At 37.3% G+C, this 21,983-nt stretch overlaps 1 protein-coding gene across 3 annotated transcripts in view; it reads left to right on the top strand.

Moving 5' to 3' along the window:
- Positions 1–19,452, top strand: part of ildr2 (immunoglobulin-like domain containing receptor 2) — a 23,484-nt gene extending 4,032 nt beyond the window's left edge. Inside the window, exons 2-10 of one of the 3 annotated variants that reach the window (XM_015385397.1) lie at positions 1,015–1,344; positions 1,879–1,998; positions 8,240–8,296; positions 11,422–11,568; positions 11,657–11,830; positions 12,478–12,591; positions 13,369–13,564; positions 14,841–15,507; positions 18,807–19,451. In XM_015385397.1, the coding sequence (XP_015240883.1) occupies positions 1,015–1,344; positions 1,879–1,998; positions 8,240–8,296; positions 11,422–11,568; positions 11,657–11,830; positions 12,478–12,591; positions 13,369–13,564; positions 14,841–15,507; positions 18,807–18,842 (1,841 nt within the window). In that variant the 3' untranslated portion in view covers positions 18,843–19,451. Of the gene's footprint in view, positions 1–1,014; positions 1,345–1,878; positions 1,999–8,239; positions 8,297–11,421; positions 11,569–11,656; positions 11,831–12,477; positions 12,592–13,368; positions 13,565–14,840; positions 15,508–18,806 lie in introns of all 3 variants that reach the window. The other 2 variants (XM_015385398.1, XM_015385399.1) reach the window with 2 other exon arrangements.
- Positions 19,453–21,983: the final 2,531 nt, after the last annotated feature.

Genomic DNA, 21,983 nt, shown 5'->3' with positions numbered 1-21,983 from the left:
TATATAATAGGTTGTTTGTATTTTAATGTCAGTTTAAAACCAGCTGTTCTGGACATTTAAGAAAAAAAATGCATTATGAAGACCAAGAAAATAAAGCCAACAAGTTAGGGAGAAAGTGCAAAAGAGGCTTAAGGCAGGAGGAGGCAATAAACACAGCACAGTTCAATCCATCATCTGAAAAAGGTAAACTTGCCAAAACATCTAAACTAAATTCATCAAGAACCTAAAACTTTATTTAAATGCTAGCAAAGCTAAAGAGATCAAAAGTTTGTGTTGATAATTTACTAAGCATGTCAACTCAAGGCATTTTACAGAGACAATGCTGTCAGATTGGTTTAAAGTTTCCTTTCAAGGAAAACCAGTTGATTGCATATAGTCATTGACTTGCAAGACATGCTCCTCCTCAATGAGCTTGTTGTTGCTGTCTCTATTACAGCACAGTGAAGTGGTGCAGATGGAGCTTAAATACAAGGAAACCCTAAAGAAAATGTGTTAGAGGCCTGAGAAAAAGCATAACACAACTTTACCTTTTAGAGGTAAAGCAGCTGTGGTTATAAACAGCTAGGTCTTTGAAGGAATGGTTTATATCACAGCAGATTAAGGTGCATGAAGAGGACTAGTCAGCGTTACTGTACACCCAGTGAAAAATTAGAGGCACGATTATAAAAACTTGATGTTGACAAATCCTCTTCATTAAGCCTCACTAATACAGAGTTATTCTGCTAAAAAGAAAACACAAAAATGAAAGTTTTTGTTCATGCAAAGCTGGTAGATATATACCCCCTAAGATAACATTCAAAGGTTGTAGTCATAGTGAAACGAAATGTTAAAAGGTTCAGGGGGTGGATTTTTGAAAATCGTTGTGTAATACAGAGCTACAATTTTGCAACTGAACTTAATTACTATACCAAATATTCAAGAATGAGAGCAAAGCCTTCAATAATGTGCAGTTTTTTTATTAATGTCATAGAAGATGTTGATCAGATTCTCTCTCTTTCTGTTTGCCTGTCTCAGTCTGTGTGTGTCATGGCATGCATGTCACAGTGCGAGAGAAGAAGCGGTACGCCACGCTCTTCCAGTCTGTGGTCCTCCCGTGCCAGTATCAAACAGCCTCCACCAAAAGTCCCGTGGTGCAGTGGTGGTACAGGTCCTACTGTCGAGACCCCACGCGAGAGTCCTTCTCCCTGCCTGAGACTTTGAGCTATAAAGCTTCGGAGCTGGGCCCCACGGCTCAGGTGGAGTGCTCCGACAGCAGCCGGACGGTCCGGGTCGTCGCCTCTAAGCAGGGACAGTCCTTGACGCTGACCGACCACTACAAAGACAGAGACGTCACCATCATAAACGGTAATGTTATCAGTCTTATCCTTCATGACAAACATTTGAATGAGGGAGCTGCTGCATGTTTGTCCTCCACACATGAGTCATAGCTGACTGCTCTCTAGCATAGCTGACTAAAATGATTTGTAATTGTTTCACAATACAGGAGGAAAACCAGTCTCATGATCTCAACCCATTGTCTTAAAACCCTAAAATAACTTACCTCTCATCATCAATAAACACCTCCTATGTTACCTCCACCAAACTGGTTATGTTTTTAGGTTTGTTTGTCAGTCTGTCTGTGTAAAGGATAACTTATAAAGTTATGAACAGATTTTAATTCAGTTTTTACTTAAGGTGCACTCAATCCATTACATTTTGGTAAAGATCCAGCTCACCATCTGGATCCATGAAGTGTGAATACAGGTATTAACCTAAGGTGGAAGTCACAAATGTTGGCGTTTCTAGTTGCATTTCTAGTTCAGAATGGATTTAAAGGCTTCTCTGTTATGTCTTGATATAAAACGCATTAATTCGAGCCTGTTTGTTGTGTCTGTACAGACGCCGACCTTCGCATCGGGGAGCTGCAGTGGGGCGACAGCGGAGTGTACTTCTGTAAAGTTATCGTCGCTGATGACTTGGTGGGAAACGATGAGGACCACATGGAGTTACTTGTTCTTGGTACGGCTGCACTTTATGGAGCAACATTAACTTTAAACCGGCTGTGAATCTTTCAGCGTTATGTTGTCTGCAAAGGTTTTGGGAAAGGTGCCTTCATTGGGCTACATTCCTTAGACTTTCTACAGCAGCTACCATGGAAACAACCTTTTGATGGTCCTGATCCCTCATGGCACACTCTATTGTTTAACCATTCATGCATTTTAGTGGATCCATGTGCACTTCACTGAACTAGGAAAACATAAAGTTAGGGAGGCTCTGCAGCAGCAGCCTGAAGGATTATACAGTATCTTTAAATAGACAACGCTGAACTGTTTGGGTTCTGCGTCCTCACTGGGAGTATTCGTTTTCTGGTTAATGATTGTACAGGGCTTGCAAATCCACCTGAAACAGTTAATATCTCACTGCTTAAAGATGAAGGATGAAGACGTATTTAAACTTTACAGAGATTTTTCTCTTCCAATGACTGACTTCGGACCTGATGCTTATTCATTCATACACTCATGCCGCACTAATCTGATTAAAACCGTCTCACAGAGCAAGGCAGCTAATCCTCCATCTAATAAGAGGAACAACCTGGTTGAGCTTAAATTGATATTTCAGAGTCTTTATAGCTAAACAAAACCTTAAAATATTTAAAAGATTGTGTTGATTCAATACAAACTTTTTTTGCAACTTCTTCTCTAAATCCAAATGAGTTAAAAGTGATGCTAATTATAAGGTATTGGGCCAAGGCAAATTTGTAAATGTTCTCAACTTTTTCTAACTGGCATTTAATAAGCTGTTTATAAACCACCTACTTTATGGGACGAAATGAACACTTGGGCTTAAATTTGAGCTTTATTTATCAGGTGTTTAATGTTTGAAACTAAAATCTTTATTACGCCAACTACTACGAGATTTACAAGTATCTACAACTCAACATCCAATGTTTTCATACAATGGGAAAACAATATATATATATATGTAATATAGATTAGACTTTGATAACATTTATAGAAGTCAAATCAAGGAGATCATTCTCTAAGGCAGGCAACCCCAACCGCGGTCCTCGAGGCCCGCTGTCCTGCAGGTTTTAGAGGTTTCCTTGCTCCAGCACAGCTGATTTTAATTGAAAGCTGATTAACAGGCTTTTGGTCTACTGCAATCATTATAACCAGCTGTGCTAAAGCAGGGAAACCTATAAAACCTGCAGGACAGCGGGCCTTGAGGACCGAGGTTGGGGATGCCTGCTCTAAGGGAATGACTTTGGCCTAAGGGTTGAAATGTGCTGTATCTAGAGAAATAAAATAAGAAAAAGAATAAAAGTGTGTTGTCTGTGTTAGGGGATAAACCCATTTGGCCAGAAAATCAAAAATTGACTACTACAATAAATAAAAATAAAAAAAGTTCTGTTCATTCCTCTTCTTGCTCACATAGATGGAATTTGTCTACAGTGAATTTAGAGTTGGAGCATATGAATTTGGTTGGAGGGATAAATGTCATTTGAAATTTTGAAATGAATCTGTTTATATTTAGGCGGAATAGCAAATTTAAGATATTTGGTTCTCAATGCATGGATATCCTTTTTGGAGCATTCATTTAAAAGGGAGAGTCTTTTATTTGGATTAGGATATAAGATATTTTACACTTTTCTTTAAAAAAATGTTGCGCTTTTCCCTCTATTATATTGATTCCTTCAATCAATTATAATTTTAAGTTTAAGAACTGGAATATTACTGAGGCAACCTTGAAAAAAATGTATCAATGTTTTTGACAGCTTCTTTCCTCCAATGGAAAAGCAAAGCAGTAATTTCTATGGCAACACATTGACGCCCCTTATGTGGCTATAGCTCTGTGGCGCAGGGTGACATAAAAGATTTGCCCCTTTCTTAAATGAATGTATACTGTAAAACATTATTTCAAAGAGGACCTTCCATTTTAGAATTAATTAGGGTTTTTTCATATACCCAACTTGTGATTTTCTGTCAGTGTAACAAGGATGCAGCAACCAAGTGGAATTAAAATTTGGATGAACATGTTTCCTCCGCTGTTATCTCACCGTTACACCCATAAATCAGTGTGCATCAGCCTGCAACTGATGCACACTGATCTATATGTGTTTACTGTGAAATGATCAAACAAACATTACATTTATCTGTTTCAAGGCTCTGGACTCGCTGCACATCAGTCGCTGATGAGTGGGTTAAGGTTAGGGGGAAAGTCGTGGACTTTGTTGGGCCACAGTTAGATTCAGTACCTCATCGCTATTCATTTTTCACACAGCCACTGGAAAAAGTTATATAGTTCAACCCAACTACAGGTGACTAGGAGATCTCAGGGTTTACCACGTTATGCCTTGCGTCTAATGGGAAATATCAGGAAAAACAATACAGCTTCTGTCCACTAGGCATAGTCGAAATCGAGCAGTTCTTTAGAAATGCTTCAAACCTTGTGGAACTTTGATATAGAGGAAAAAAACCAAAGGTCTTAAAATAGGCCCCTGGGGGACGCCCTTAATCAGTGAGACTGTATCCGACAAAACCCAGCCAATAATGAACAGCTTTTGCAAAATAATCATGTTTGCACTTAACTGAAATATTTATATATCGATTAGGTAACGATGGTTCATGGTGTCAAATGCCTAATAAGGGTGACTCAAACACTATTGCTGGAACTGAAAGACTGGAAATAGGTCTGTAGTTATTCATATCTGTGTGATCAACTGACTAAGCAAATGAATAAAAAAAAAAAATGGTTTCCACAGAGCAGGACATTTATTTGAGGAAAGTGACAAATAAAAAAAAATGTGAATCACAAGTTTAGCAAAATTAAAGTCGCTAATTTAAGAAAAAAAGAGTTACTACCTGGTAGAAAAATGAGAGACTGTAAAGAGACAAAAGACTGTTTGGTTATTTTTATTTATAATTTACATCCCTTAAACTTTATAGGATTTTCTTTTGCCTGAAAAACTTAATGTAAAAATGGACCTATAAGAAATGTGACAATAGGTTTACATTTTTAAAAGAAGTTATCTGTTTTAAGACAGTAACGGTCCGTTTTAGCATTGGACTCTTTTGGAATACCCACTAGTTTTGGCCCCTAGGACCACCAACCCAGTGGGCAAGAGGTAGAAAACAAACTAAATCTATGATTATTTGCATTATTTCCTAATTACAGGGTTTAAAAATGTACCCATACTAAAGGTTTGGATGTTTCTTCTCCAACTGCTCCCTGGTCAAATTGTTGACATTTTTTCTGTTTTCTTTTCACCCTCTTTCTCTTTTGCCCCCTCTGTTCTTGCCAAATCCCCTCATGAACTCCTCCATGACTCACTCCATAACCCTCCAATCACTCCCTGCTCCTCAGAGTTGCAAAGCTCTGCAGCTTTCTCCAGTTACTCCGTGTTTTGGATGGTATGTTAGCACGCATGCAAGGCCAAGGTAGCAAGATTATTATTTTTTTCCCCTCCACACTCCCCTACTAAATGCTTACGCAGCACATTTGGTGAGCTCCCTGCAGCTCCAGGAGTGTTTGGTCTCTGCTTGTAGACAGACAGATCATTTACTGGATTTTGCTCTAATCACAGTTGTTTTGAATCTCATAATAAGCAGGTGAAACAAAAACAAGTGGCTCAGCCTCGGTTTGTGGCAGTTTTTGTAACTGATGTAACTAAATCTGACCTTTTTTTTTATCTTTTAATGAAAAAGGCTATGACACTTTTTTACTGTATTTTAATGAGATGCTTTTGAACTGTTGACCTAAAATTTTGAAACTTTGTTCCCGTTTCTAAAACCTCCCATTTGTCTTTTTAAGCCGCTTCTCTTAATGTTGCACATGCGTGTGTGTGTGTGTGTGCATGTAAAGTTAGTAAGTTGCATTACTATGTGTTGTTTCCAATCATATATGTGTGTGTGGCTTTAATGCTGCAAGATAATTTTGGTTCAAATCCTGTAAAAACTTATTTAGAATTTTTGTTACGTTGCAAAAATTTATTCATTAAACTTTTTTAACTGGACAGGAAAACAACCACACAAATGAGCACCATATAGAGCAAATGAATAATAAACAAAACTTAAAACAAAACATAATAACCTCTCAAGTAAAACAAAGAGTTTTCTCCATGACAGCCTTTTTTTTTATCAGACTCTTAAAATTCTCTGCAGATATTTGTGCTTAATCCAAGACAATGTTATCTGGTGGGAAATTGCAAGTTTGTTTTATTCTGTCAAAGCCTTTGGAACATAACTGAGATAAATAAGTGGTGCCTATTAAAGCTGAAGGAGGCTACTGAGGAACGTATTTTCTTTACTGATGTTTTCTAAGAATTTACCCAGCAGACCTTTATAAAACATACCAAAGTTATTTTACACATGTGGTTTAACTAGTCCAGTTAAGTGATGCTTAGAGATCCAGTGAAAAGGCAGAGGTTTAGCATTTGAGATGAAATGCCCAGAAGTGTGATGCACATATTCAAGGCTCTTTAAAGTGAAACTAAACCTGATGTAAAAACATAAATCCGCCCAAGACAAGTTTTGAAAACTGTCTCTCAAGTAGGGAGTGTCAAAAGACGCTGAGGGGGGCGGCCAAGTGTGGGAACGAGCAGAGGGGTTTAAGCAGGAGGTTGTTCAGTACGAGTTACAGTGCATTTGACGCAACTAAATAATCTAATTAGTTAAAATAAAACACTATGTTGACTAATATTTATTAAAATGTTCTCCTTAAAAATTGGTCAGGATCGATGCTCACAATTCCAGCACCTGACTCAGCATGGGTTGTTTTTTTTTTTCAAAAAGACGTAAAGCAAGATTTTTCTCTTAAATCCTAACACATCTAACTTTTTTTTAATCAGTTGATATTCAACCGAGAGGAGGAAAACCTTGTAAATCATTAGACCACCATGCACCAAGATCATTACAAGATAGCCAAAGTTTGTGCAAAGGTTTTTTTTTTCATGTTTATTGGTGTATTGGAGTATCAGAGTATTAAAAAACGTATTTCAACCTTTTGAAAATATTTCATAATGACCAAAATTTTGTTAGAAGTTCTTGTCTAAAGTGAAGCCAATGTTTAGATAATTGCATCATCTGCATAAAGAAACACTTTAGCTATAATGTCTAGGTAAATAACTAATCAATCAATTGCCGGCCACAGATGTTTGATAAATGTATTTGCTCGCTGTTTCCAAAAGTAATTATGTCTGTCCATTTTGTATGGCTTCTCCGTCTGGGTTGCAGGGGGTTGTCAAACAGCAACCTTGGGCAGGTTATTTGTCACTAAGGTTGCTTAATGACAAATAATAAGCAAAAGTTTATTTTGCAGTTTTTAAAAGACGTTGTTTTAACCGTCTGATTTCTGTTCTATCCCTATACCAGTCCTAATTTTTAAATGCAAAAAAATATCTAATTAAAGACACAAAGTGAGAAGCTGGATCAACTCTAATAACTCTAGATCTGTGGTTTGAGGTGAGATAATTTTAATCAGAGCTCCCCCTTCGATGTCTAAATTGAGAGACAACTCTATAGCTGATTGCTATGCTTTACTTTCTAGGCACCCTGAAATAAAGTAATGGTTGTGTTGTGTCAAGTGCTATCTTTAAATCCTTAGTTGAAGCTATTAATTTAACTTGCAAACAGCTAATTTGATGAATGATAAGATTTGTTTTTTCATCAACAATTCTCATGCTTTCATCTTCGACTTCCTGGTTGAGAATCTTTACAGCTAAACTGCAACTAAAACGTTTCCTTTAAACATTTGGAAGATGTTGTTTTCTTGTAAATTTTTAATTTACAGATGGCAAGGGGATTTTTTGGATAGCAGTTTAATGTTCAAAATGTTGACATAAACGTAAGGTTAGGTATGGCTTTTGTCTGTGGGACGTGAGCTTTGAAATGCCTGACAAGGTTCTGTAATCAGTATGGGTTTTATGGAAGGAAATATTTTGGCTGACTTTCTGTTGGCTGAGACGTCACCTCAATGCTTTGGTTTGTCTTTCTGTTTCTCCGCACTGCGCTGTGTGGTGACAGACATTTACTCACAGTAAGGAGTTTTCTATGAACAGATTCCCCACATGACCCCTTTGAAGAAAAAACCTTTCCCTTTTAATACTTTCCCTCTGCGTTTTCTCAGCCTGGTTTTAGTTTCTTTAATTAATTGAATAGTGCATGATCATCAATCATCATCTTTGCTAAGTTGCCTGATCTTTTTGGCACTGCTTACTGCTGCTTCTGTCCGGCCTTCACCTGTGCTCTCCCTCTCTCTGCAGGCAGGACAGGTGAACAGGACGATCTTCTGCCTGAGTTTAATATGGAGATCATGCCAGGTACGGCCAATCAGCTGTCTCTGCTCTGCATTTCCAAGCTTTTCTGTCGCCTTCTAACTGATTTGATTCTCACTGAGCCTAATCAAAGATTTCCTTTACTCTGAAATTGGTTGTGGGTTTTTAATCTAATGATTCTTACCTTTGAAACAAAGCGCTTTACCTCCAGTCAGAATTTAAATCTCTGGAGAACTCCAGTGGGATGAGCAGGTTTTCTTAAATTTTAGATAACTGTGAGTTTTGTTGAGTTGCTTTGCTTTCAAGCTTCATTTTCCCCCACTCAGACAAATTATAAATGCTGCAATTTGAAGATGAGTTGGCTTCTTACCCTGATTGTTACCATGGCCAAGGATTTTATGTTTTAGGAGAGTTTTTGTGTGGGTGTGTGTATGTGTGTGTGTGTGTGTGTGTGTGTGTGTGTGTGTGTGTATACCGGTCTAGCCCTCAGAGTGAGGAACATTTTTCCAATTTCACCATCAGATTGAGACCCAGTTGCAAAGTGAGGACATTTTTCTGGTCTTCACATGCTATTTTCCTAATGGTTACTGTAGGTTTAGGGCTAAGGTATCAATTGGTTAGGGTGAGGTATGCATTGGTAAATGCTTAGGTTTAGGGTTAGTTTTAGGGTTAGGGCATAGAAAGGGTTGAAAATTAATGAAAATCAATGGAAGTCAATGGGAGTCAACACACGGTCCTCACTATGTTTTGCAGAACGAGAAGTTGTGTGTATCTGTGTACAGGATAACTTGAAAAATTATAAACAGTTTTTACCAGAGGTGCGCCTCATCCCAAGGAACAGTCCAATAAATTTCGATGATGGATTGATGATCGAGATCATAATCCAGATATAGTATTTTTTTTAGGATTCATTAACAATGTGAGATAGTTATTCATAAAGCAGCCCCCCGAACATCGCTGATGGGACGCCGCCGCTGTTTGACCCTTGAACCGGAAGTCATTCTGCCTGCTGCGGCTTTTGAAACCATGGATATTGTCGGCGCCCCAAACATAGCTGCCGTTATCCAGGAATATTTTGAATCAGGACATACGTACGAGGTGATACTGGATATACTCAAGACTAATCACAAAATTATAGTTAGTTTGCGTACACTGAAGACACACTTAAAAGAAGCTGGACTGTTCAGACGACGCAACTTCCGGTTCAAGGGTCAAACGGCCCCGTCGTCCAATCAGCGATGTCTCATGTTTCCCACTGGTACCTACCTTTTCCGGTAGGTTAATGTAATTGTGTTTTCCTTAATGTAGTTGGGCTTTGCAAGTTTGATCAATCTTGATGCATATTTTTTTTTTTTTACATATTTATGCTATCGTCAGAGGTGTCAAGTAACAAGTACAAATATTTTGTTACTGTACTTAAGTACACTTTAAAGGTATCTATACTTTACTCCATTACTTATTTTTCTTCCTACTTCTGGCTTCTACTCATTACATTTTCACACAAGTATCTGCACTTTCTATTCCTTACATTTTTTAAACAAACGTTACTAATTACTCTTGGCTTGGTTTAATGTTTATAAATATCTATTTCAGGTTATGTGCGCCATCCAATGCAGATCATTGGCGCCATCCACATTTAGTGAAAACAAGTGTAACTGGATGAGTCATATAATGCAAACACTTATTGGTTAGCTAAAGGAAATCATCAGAAGCAAGCAGGTTTTCTTCAAACTGTAAACGTGAATTGTCTATGCCATGCTACAATGTAGGATTCAGAAAAAGATGTTGAAATGTCTGAAAGGTCGAACACAGGCGAGAGACGGAGACCAACAAGACCTCCCTCATCCTTGGCCCTATCTCAAAGAATTTTTCCAAATAGTTGAAAAATTGAGCTTTCAATTCATATAGTGGAATCTGGCTGTTTGTTTTAAAGGTTCCTTTATGCTTTTATATTTTAAGTAGTTTTTGGAGCACATACTTTTACACTTTTACTTAAGTATAGAGGTAAAGTTGATAGTTCATCTTTTACTAGAGTGTTTTTTAACAGTATCTATACTTTTACTTAAGTAACAAATGTGTGTACTTTGGACACCACTGACTATCGCCAGAATAGTTTAGGCATGTTTGCTACATCCACAAACACTATCAAATTCTATTGGGATTTAGAAGGCCAGAGCAACATTAAATAGCGCATTTAAATAAAAATGCATGCATGTTACATCCATTTACATTCAGCTCCCCTGAATGAAGGTTTTTTAGAACCGCTCTATGTCTGTCTGACATCTTAGCTCGTATTCAGTCACTTGTTTTCCATTCGTCTTTACAAAATTGTTCAAACTCTTTTGATTTGGATGCAAAAAATATATATGAACATTCATTTTTAGATCTTGAAAAAATATTTTCAGTTTTATTAAGCTGAAAAAAAATTTCTGTTACTGTGCCATTTTATTACGTGGATTTGCCATAATCTATACCTTCTATGTAGCACTGGCATTACGTTTCGGAAAGTTGTTCTGCTTTTCAGTCTATAAAAGACCTTCTTTCTATACTTCTCTGTATTTAGCTCTATACATCTTCTCATTCTGATCAGTTACCTGATCCTATAAAACAAAATAATCGCCACAGCATGAAGCTGCCACCATCACGCTGTGTCGCGGGGACGTTCTAATCAGGGTTGGATTTTTGTCCCATTTCTCATTTGAACATAGCATCTCAGATTAAAGGTACTTTTAAGAGACACTACAAGTCCAAAATTATGTATTAAAATATGTAAAAATATTAATTATATTCACATCTTAGATGACATATTTTCATTAACTGCATGTGAAAAAAATCATAATTCATATTAAAAGAGTAAAGGTTTTAAAGCATCAGTCTGTATGTGATAAATATATAGTGTTTCACTAATGAGTCGTTAAAATAAATATACATCAATAATATTTGAATGTATTAAATGGGTCCGTAAATGTTTTGGGTCTGTTTTGTTTTTACTGATCTGTTGTTTTATAACTTTCAGGAAGTAATATTGATCACAGTAAAGTGAAATAAAAAAAAAAAAAATCCTTGTTTATGACTTCATTGTAACACATCTCTCTGTATAACATTATTTTATCGACAAAGATGTGATTTGAAGGTCTGATGATTGTATTCTCTATTTGTTTATTTTACAGAGTGGGCGTTTGTGGGCTCCGTGGCCCTGGGCAGCGTCCTCTTCCTCTTGTTGCTGGGGATCTGCTGGTGCCAGTGTTGTCCCCACTCCTGCTGCTGCTACATCAGCTGCTGCTGCTGCCCTGATACCTGCTGCTGTCCACGGCACCGTCAGTGACACAGACACTCATGCAATGTGTGTTCCGTCATTTTTCTCCCATATACGAGAGTCATGATCTTATGTTTGAATTTGTGCAGTGTACGAGGCGGGGAAGATGGCAAAGACCAGACAGGCGGCTCAGGTTCCTGCTCAGGTTCCAGTTTATCCTTACTACATTTCCAGTGTGCCTACTGTGCTTCCTCTTGCTCCCTCAACCCAACTGGACCCAAAGATCTCATCAGTCACCTCAACTGAAAATAACCTGGTTGGAGGTGAGTCACCTGCATCTCAATGGTTAATTTTCCACCAACCTGAAAGGAAGTGTGAATAACTTGCTCATCACCTTATGAACTCATTAAGGCAATAATACCTTGTTTAAAGGTACAATGGAGGATTTTCGCAAATTTTTGAAAAGACCCACCCTATCTAGTTGGAAAAAAAAATGCACATGCACAACACTGTACCCACTCCTGAGAGGGAACCCCTATTAAACATGTAGGAGTGCATGCAAAAGGCCTTTTCTCCTCGTGCACACTTTATACTGCAAGTGAAAATAGGGACGAGCACGTAGGACCGCCTTACATAGCACATCCCCAGAATGACTGACAATTAGGAGGACCACTTATTTTGATGATCCACCCAAAAAAAAAACATCCTCCACTATACCTTTAACTGTCAGACGCTTTAAGGAAATGCGATTCATAGGATAAACATTAATCATCCGCTGTCTCACTCTGACTTTAACTGTTATCCTTGTCTAAAATAGAACTCTCTCTTTGTGTCATGCATGCTTGTAAATTAACAGATCATGAATCATCTGTGTGTGTGCTTCCTTGCATGGTAACATCCTCTTGTCTTTCTGTCTGTCTGTGTGTGTGTGTGTGTGTTTGTGTGTGTGTTTGTGTGTCTGCGTCCACAGTGCGCACTGGTTACCGTCTGGCCAGCAGCCAAGACCAGGACCCAATGAAAATTCTGTACTACATAGAGAAGGATCTGGCTCAGTTTCCAACCAGCAAGATGGCTGCATTCAATTGTAAGCCTTCATAAAATAGGCTTTTTGATGGCTGCGTGTGAATGTGTGTCCTTCTGTGTTTAATATGTGTGTAACTTTTGGAATTAACTAGTAGCAGAATCTGTCTCTTTTGAAACATCTAATTCAAATTGGTTTTTAGTGTATATCTTTTTTGCCTTTTTTCTTCAGTAGAACATTTAAAAACATCTAAAAATAAGCCTAAAAATATCAAGATTGACCACAATTAAAAGTTCATGGTTTTTTTATTGTCATTGAGGCAGGTTTGGTGCCCTTCCATCATCTACATCTTCCTTAAATATTTTCAATCTTTTTTGAGACGTTGACTTGGAACCTGTAAGCATCCATCTGCTCCATGTTGTATGACTGAAGCACCACAACAGGAAATATAAAAACATTTAGGTTAAATCATTAAATTACAGAAGGAACGCTTCAACATGAGGATCCAGAGCAGATTGGTGTGGATTTTTAAGATTAGTTTTAAATCAATTGTGTAAATAGTTTCTAAGCAGTTGTTTAGAGTTTTTTTTTACTGTTGCAATAATGAAAAAAATAAAACATCATCCCTAAAGTAGGTCATGATTGAAGCTATGTAGACCAACAGACATTTCTGCCTCCACAATCCACTGCATGCATTCGATTGCTGCCAAATGTTCTCATATTTCTTCCCAGCAGAACCATTCCACTCATTCCTTGGTTGTGAAACCTTTTAACACTGAGGAGCCCTGTAAATCTCTCAGTTAAGAATGTCACCACAATAATTTATCTCTGCTCCACCAGCCAGCAGCATGTCAGAGCTGAGCTCCCTTCACGACGGAGGGACCACTGATTTCAGACGGAACTATCAGACGGTGCAGATGAAGGCGCTGCCGCCCATCCCAGACCGTGAGGACCAGGTGAGAGCGGCTCCACCCACACAGAGTCGGAGGCCCAGACAGAACGATGGAAATTACTCCGATGATGAATTGGAGCGACGGTATGTTGTAAAACTGCAGATTATAGAAACAATTCTTTTGACTTAACACTTTGGAATTATAGGTCCTACAACCTGCAGCTTATTTGTTCATCTTAATCAAGTTCATTTGTGCAAGACATATTGTGCAGCTGTTAGTCCTAGTTCCACAAACCAGGCCTTTATGGAGCAGCAAACAAGGAAAGGTTGGAACAAGCTGCAAGCATCAAACTCTACAAACTCTAGTCTGTTTTTTTATTGTTCTGTCTTACTTCTTATATATGCACTGAGTGATGTAGAGATGAACCTGGCTGATTGACAGGATTCAGACTCACTGATCTCTATTATTCACTGGATATCCAATTGGTCATTGGTAGTACACAGTGCTTTGAAGTCACCAGCCACCATATTGGTACTCTCTAGTTAGACCGGTTGGAATGTAAATAGAACGTGCGCTGCAGCATCAAACAACAATGATTTTCTCATTTTCAGGGGGGCTTAAGACTTTAAAGATAAATGTATCACTTTGACACACACACACTTGTTGTTTCATAGCATCAATAGATTACTGTAATTTCAGGTAAGAAATAGGCATATAACAGTGCATAGTCAGTAAGAAATCAATGAAGTCTATAAATCATGTAATGTAACATATTATACAAATCCATCACAACAAAATTAGAGTGTTAATGATATCAGATATAAAAAATATTAAACACACAATATTACACTCTTAACTATCTGATAATGTGCCAAAAGTGCTAAATTGTTGATGTACATGTAATATACATGCATTAGTTACAGTGTTATGGTAATCATATATTACATATAATTTCAAGATTTTACATCTAGACTGAATTTCATGTACATGTGTGTTAATGCTGTAGTATTTTCCTATTTGCAAGATGTGCCTATATATATATATATATATATATATATATATATATATATATATATATAAAATGTAGTGCTTTTATGTTCTCATCAACTCTGATTAGGTTCTCTGTCCCTCCTAAAGACACATTTTACATCATGATACCTCCTACCACCAGGTTTCCCCATGCTGATGGTGTGTTTAGGGTGCAGTGTATGTGGTATCTTTCATATACCTCAGAAATTTCTGTTTTAGCCTCATCTGACCAGAATATCTAATTCTGCAGCTCTTTCAGTGTCACCAAAACCCCATAGAGCACAATAATTGTCTGTAGTTTGAAGGTTGTAAGTCTGAAAAGGTTCAAAGGGTCTTAACCCTGTAAATATTGGAAATAAGTTGAGTTTGTTTCCACCTGTGTCGCCGTAGGTGGAATCCCCGCTCAGAACACCTTCAGAGGAAAACGTTAAGCAGGCGAGGTCGCACCGGTTCTCTGGATGAGCTGGAGGAGTTTGCCCAAAGCTACAGTACGCGCGCTCGTCGCCCTGAGCCTCCAGACCGCCTCTATGGGCGGGACTACAGTCCTCCAAGGCGATTCTACCGAGATGAAGAAGATAAGTGGGGCCGCCGTAGCCCCTCACCTTTACCACAAAAGAGAAGGGACACATGGGACAGTGACCGTCCATCCCGACTCCCCCTTAGCAAAAGTTATGATGACGGCTTCCTCACCAGTGTGCTGGAGAGGAAGGCGAGAGGACGGGGTAGGGACAGGGGTGCTGGGAGACCGGATGAGGACAGCGACACCCCCTCTAAAGGCAGCTCCAGAGGAAAAGGCAGTGACAGCTACTATAGCCGGTCGCCCAGCCACCGTCCAGACGAGGACGACCCTCTACCTCCGTACTCTGAGCCGGCGGCTGAGCGATACCGCAGGGGGGACCTGACAACAGACAGGTACCGGACAGCAAACCCTCCCCGGCCAGACAGATACAAGAACACCGATCCAGCGTCCAGACCTTTCTCCTACACTCCTCCCCACCAGGGAACGTCCCAGACACTACAAGGAGGCAGAGAGGAGCGGGACAGGAGCCGAAACCTGGTGAGTTACTTGTAGCAGGAACAAGAACTTCCTTCCTCCGCTGCACCACAGGAAAAGACTGTCTATATCCTGTAAACAGCTACAAGACAGACCTAATGGTATCCAGTCATTTTCTTTTTGCCAACATTATTGCAAATAGACTCTACTATTAAAACCTAAAATGCTCCATTAAATGAAACAACACCAAATTAGCAGAGAGCTAAAATAAATTAATTGTGATACAAATCCAGCACAGTAATGAAGTATTATCAACATAAAACACTGAAAAACTTGCTGCTAAGGGATGTTATTGAGAGAGCAAATGTCTTAATTCACAGAAGATCAAAGCTCCTAAATTTAATCAACTCAGAAACACAGAATAAACACAAAACTGTCAAACATGATGCAAAACCAACTAAATGAAATCCTCCTCAAACAGAAGCCATAAGATTTTTTTGGCATAAAATAATCCCAAGAAATAATCACAATGGATTCTGAGTTAGAGATGTTTCAGAGATCAGCTGGAGACTGCAGGTAAGAAAATCCATCATCAAATCTTTCCGGGATCAGCGGGCGTGTAATCATGTAATACCTAACCAGATTGGAAGATGTCACTGCAAGAAGGGAACTCCCAGTTCAGCATTTTTTCCCATATGTGACCCATATCTGAATTTCCTACCACACTCCTACTTGCACAGATTATATTTCAGCCACCATGATGCCATTAATCTGACCTCTAAGTTATGTCTGTAGCAGAGTGATAATTTTGTTCTGAGGAGGCGTAAAGAGCCAAGAAAAATGTAAACAATGGAAGAAGCAAAAATACTACTGTTGTTTGAATACCGTATGCTTCTATGAACGTTTTTAATAACATTACAGCCGCAACCATTAATGGGGCTATTTTTTATGTTCTGATTCTATAGCAGACAGCTTGGCTGCAGGAGGTAAAATAATTAACACAATGTTGCCTTTGTTGAGTGTTGCTGCTTTAATTTATTTATATTCACCTTTTTAGATCAGAAAAAGAAACCTCTTCTACAGAACTATAAATCATATTCAACCTTAGTCAAATTGACGGAGGAAAAAGACAATTTTTGCAGATAACAGGAAGGCTGAATCAGTGCCGGTTATTGCATGAATGTACTTGTCGAGCTCCTCCTCCTGCTCTCCTGTCTCCATACATAACCAAGCTATAATACAGACCCCAATAAGCTGTATAATGAGAACAATGACTGTAAATAGTTTGGGTTTAAACCAGGAATGATTGCAAGTGCCTGAAATACAATAAAAGAGAAAGTTATTTTATGAAGTATTCATTTGGAAGCTGCAGATCAGGCACCAACCTTTTTGTTATTAACCAACTGTAGGAAGCAGGTTCTCTAACAGCAGGGGGTGCAGATCCCCATCGACTACCCATGCAATAAAGCACAATAAACTTGTTTGGGATATTAATGTGCCAATCACATCTTTTGTGTTAATTGTCCCCACCCCAAACATACTGTCCTGGAAAAAGAACCACATTTCCTAAATTAAAACCAATCAATATACTAAAGCAATTAAAGCAACATAGCTGTTTTATTTTGGACATTTGCAGGCTTAAGGGTAACAGTAAGGGGTGTAGGCTGCAGTATTTATGAAACAGGTACAGACACTGGAGTTGGTAATATTAACCGCACTAAGAATAGGGCTAAACGCCAATTAGATTTTGGAACGTCAAATCTCTTAAAAGTATGAAAAGATGAAATTTAAAGGTATAGTGGAGGATTTTTGCAAATTTTCTAAAAGATCTGCCCTCTTTAAAAAGCAATGCACATGCACAACCCTGTACCTGCTCCTGAGAGGGAATACTTATAAATGGGTGCAAGAGCATGCAGGAGCCCATTTCTCCTCGTGTACACTAGTAACTTAAAAGTTGGTGTTTGCATCGCTAATACAATCTTAATTTCCAAAAGAAGATTTGCAATTTTTCCACTATGTCAGACTCACCCCCGGTAAATAAAAATATGGGTGAGCACGTGGGACGGCCTCACGTAAACATTATCAGGAGGACCATTTATGATCCACCCAGAAAAGGAACATCCTCTGCTATACCTTTAAAATTAAAATAAAAAACAATACAGTGCAATTATAGAAAAAAAGAGATTATTTTTAGCACAGAAGAACCAAAATAAATATCCAAATGATATGTTAAAGAACCATTATTTGATGCATAAGAGCACTGAAATTTTAAAAGTGTCTGTTTTCAGTTAACTTGTCTTATTATCCGTTTATGTTAACGTGTCTTGCTGACCTCAGGTTTCAGTCCAATTAAGGCCTTTGTTTCCAGCCTTTCCTGACATTACTGTCTGGTTATTTGACAATATTTATTTTGTGTGTGTCATATTTTCAGCTCATTATTTAGCATATGTTCCCCAGGGGTTTTGTTTTATGCTTCGGTAGCAATTGGAGGACAAAACATAAACTAACTAAAAAAGGGCAGGGCATTTATTTAGAGCAGAGGGGGCTAAATGACCCAAAGGAGTGCTGAAAGAAGTAAATAATGATATTACTGAAATACAATAAAAAAAAATACATTGCAAAACTACTCCTAAAAGTAAATTTATGTTAAAGCTTTACTCTAGTAAATCTAACTAGTTTACCCATCTGTTATTAGAGTAAGATTTTTTTTGTTAGGAAAAGCAGCCACAAAATGTATCATGAAAAGACTTAAAGTTTGAGAAAATATATGTTTTACTCCCTATTTAGATTAGAGATGTAAAATATGCCTTAGTCTCTGTTTATGTTGAGCATACTGTGTTCACAGTTTACTCTGCTGCCCTCATGTGGCAATAAAATGCACTGCAAACACACATCTGCAGTTTGATACAGGGAAGCAGCTCAAAAAGTATACAGTAAATAAAGCAATGCAGGGGATAAGAAGATGGTTGGTGCTTTTATGGTCTGTTTTATTATTTGTTGGCAATGAGAAAATTATAATTAAATGTCCTAAAGTATTTGTATATATTGTTTTTGTATCTTGGGTCTTAAATTCACATGACATGGTTGTAATACTGAATTTAATATTACTTTCTACAAAATTTGCCTTAGTTGTATTTCTTTATTATCTAAAAAAATATAGTTCATTTTTTTGCACTACTGTAATGGTTAGGTTAACCCTAACCCTTTATATTTTAAAAATTGTACTAAAACTCTTTGCTTTTGAATTAAACATCACCAACCCTTTATTGCATGATTTCCATCTATCAACTGGTTAAACACAGTCACCTAGCATGAGCATGAGCATCTCTAACCTGTAGCCTCTTGGTGTATTTCCCTAACAGAGCGCTGCACTGAGCAGAGACTCTCTGATAGTATGACAGTCGCTTGAGCCTCCTCCTGCACAGAGCAGCTGGACCGTTCGATTTATCCGTCCTACAAGCAGCTACACTGTAGACGTTTTCTGTCTCCACCAGAAGCTGCATGATGCCTGGCTCACCTTCAAATAACCTCGCTGGGAAACACCTTTAGAGGAAGGAAAACCTGAGAATTATCACAGACTGAGGCATGAGGTCTCCCCTGCTGGTGCTTAAAGGTTTCTGGATTATACTTGTGCATAAATTATACTGTATTGTGTGTATTTGTTCATGCATATTGTATGTAAGGTATGACTGTTCCGTAATTTCTGCTGGTGATTAAATTTACACAGGTGCCAAGTGTTTTTTTTTGTTCTTGTTTTTTTATCTTCCACATGCAGCCACTATTCCTACCTTTGCTTTAGTACTCTGTAACTCAGGTTAACTGTATTTTTTTTATTTTAATCTTTATATCTTTTTTGTGACTGTTTTGAAGTACTGCACCTTGAATTTGTTTTGCAGACTGTTATTGCACTGCTTAGATACATGCTAATAAAGAAATCCCCCCCGTTGGATTAAACGACTGCTGTGCCATAACTGAGTACTCCCTTTAACTGCAAATGTTTTTATCTGTGATTAAAACCTGATTATATAACTAGGTTATTACATTTTTGTAATCCAAAAAAGATATATTACACTTCCTCAAACCCATCATTCAAAGTTTATATCCGGAAACATAATCTCCCTTAAATGATCCTGAAATTATCAACTTTTATTGTGTGTCTTTTGGAAAATCTCATTTCTTAGCAAAAGCATTGACATCGATTGTTTACTGACTTGTACTTACTTTGTAACTTACTGTTATTGAAATTTAGCTTAAGTAATACTTTTTATGTTGTTTTATTATTCAAATTATTCTTTTTGCACATCTTAATTTATCTGATAAGCCAATGCTGTATTTGAATACTTCTATGGTATATTTGTTCAAATTTTTTTCCCTTTACATTTTCCTAATCCTAATCCTAATTTGAAAAATGATTGGAAGCTATCTATGAAGTAATGTTTCTTTTTAAGTTAAGCAGTTTTAAAACCTATGCTGTCTAATTGTTTGAAACACATTTGCTACATCCTAAACAGACATATATAGAACTAGGATGTTTTTTATATCAGAAAAGACAGATTAACTTTAATGTTGGAGTCTTTTCCTTAGAATAAATTCAGCTTTTATTTCAGTGGCATACACTGAAATAAATACATTTATCCTGAGCAATACAAATAAAAGAATGAGAAAAAGAAAATTCATCAGGGGTCAAAGTTATTAGCATTCATCAGTAGTATTGGGTACTCAAGCACTTGTTCTGTAACATTTGTTAAAATTAAAGCACACAGAACAGATTTATTCCTACAACCTCTTCAAATAATCCAACCTAGAAAACTGAAATGGTCTTTAAAAAAAAAATAGATAAACACTCAGACAGAGCAGACCTCCAATAAGCAGCAAATTTTGCCCCATATTTTGACTTGAAAAAATGTTTCCTAACCTTTTTTTACTTGTGTACCCCTATGGGTATTTTGTTATAACATGAGTACTCCTCTCAGTCAAAAGTATTGATTGTCCTAAAGTGTAACATACAATAACTAATTATTAATAAAAAAAAAAAATGTAATAAAATAAATCCACTGGAAATAAAAAATATTTTTACTCAATATTTTAATTTGAGCACTTAATTCTTTAGTATTTTATGCTTTATATCTCAAATAAAAAATTAACACCATAATGTTGCCTGCAACTTATTATGGATTTAAAATAAATACAAAATAAAACATTATAAACCTGTATTTATTAAACTGGAGCTCCTCAGAGTAACTCTCTTGTAATCACATTTAAACTTGATGAATTGGGAACAAATTACAAAACAAAAATTATCATCAGACTGACTTCGTTATTTTTACTTTGTTTTCATTAAGACACCTGAGCTGTTTTGATCAGGTGTGGGAAAACAGCTGATCGCAGGCTGTTCTGTACATCCTGTCTCTGATCGCAGGCTGTTCTGTACATCCTGTCTGTTCCTCTGCTTGTCACAGCTGAAGGTGAACGCAAACATATGATAAAAACGTACTTTTTGGTAAAAAAAAAAAAAAAAAAAAGCTTGTTTTAGCCCTATTTTATTTTACTTTCCCAAGAAATAAAATATTCATGTACCCCCTGCAATGTACTTACTGACCACTAGGGGTCAGCGTATCCCCGGTTGGGAGTCACTGATTTACACCCAAAGCAAAAACTCATAGATGAGATGATCTGGATAATAAGCAAATTTTAAATTCTAGTATTTCAAACATTAACAACCTTTGCAGAAGTATCAATTAACTTTAAAATGACGTACTTTTATCATATAGGCCTACTCCATTTTAAAAAAAATTCTCACCTGACACCTTCCTGCATCAATACATTTTCCTTGAAATTGAATAATATTTCAATATTATTTTATTTCTAAATCAGAGAAGAAATGTCAAAAGTTGTGTGAATACTGAGATTATCTAAAACCTGGATTAGCACACTGTTCTGTTGATAAGCAGCACAAGGTGGATACAAACATTCCCACACCAAGGGAAGCTGGTTGTTCTGTCCTGACACAGATAAAGAAGGAATTAAGGATTTAGAGCCAAGAAGAGGAATAATAGCAGTGCTTTTCTCGTCTGCAGCATTTTTAACGGATTGAAGCACACTTGAATAAGAAATGAACCCTACTTCAAGTTAGCTCAGGCAGGCATGTATTGTGTCTTCAATCTAAAGCTTGATTGGGGTCCATATTCTCTATAAGACATGTAAACATCAACATAAAAAAGCTCCAACAGTTGACAAAAATGTTGCATCCTGAGAAGGAACTTTACAATCAATGGCCTTTGAAGCAGAAAACTGCTTCTCCTTTTTTTACCCACCCTCAAGAGACATGAGTAGGATGTTAGCAATAATGTGAGGAATGCATTCTTTTATGGTGGAAACTCACAGCAGCACTGCAGACTTTCCTTTCTGGACTCCTTCAACCTGATCTAAAACCTGGATTATTAACACCACAAAGAAAGACACGATAACAAGATTTAAAAAAAGAAAAACGAAACCCAACAGTTTTTATATATATATATATATATATATATATATATATA

The sequence above is a fragment of the Cyprinodon variegatus genome, unplaced genomic scaffold (genome assembly GCF_000732505.1).
Source record: "Cyprinodon variegatus isolate N-32 unplaced genomic scaffold, C_variegatus-1.0 Scaffold337, whole genome shotgun sequence".
Taxonomy (NCBI): Eukaryota; Metazoa; Chordata; class Actinopteri; order Cyprinodontiformes; family Cyprinodontidae; genus Cyprinodon; species Cyprinodon variegatus.
Note: the sequence above shows the minus strand (reverse complement) of the source record. Positions and strands in the feature narration are given on the sequence as shown.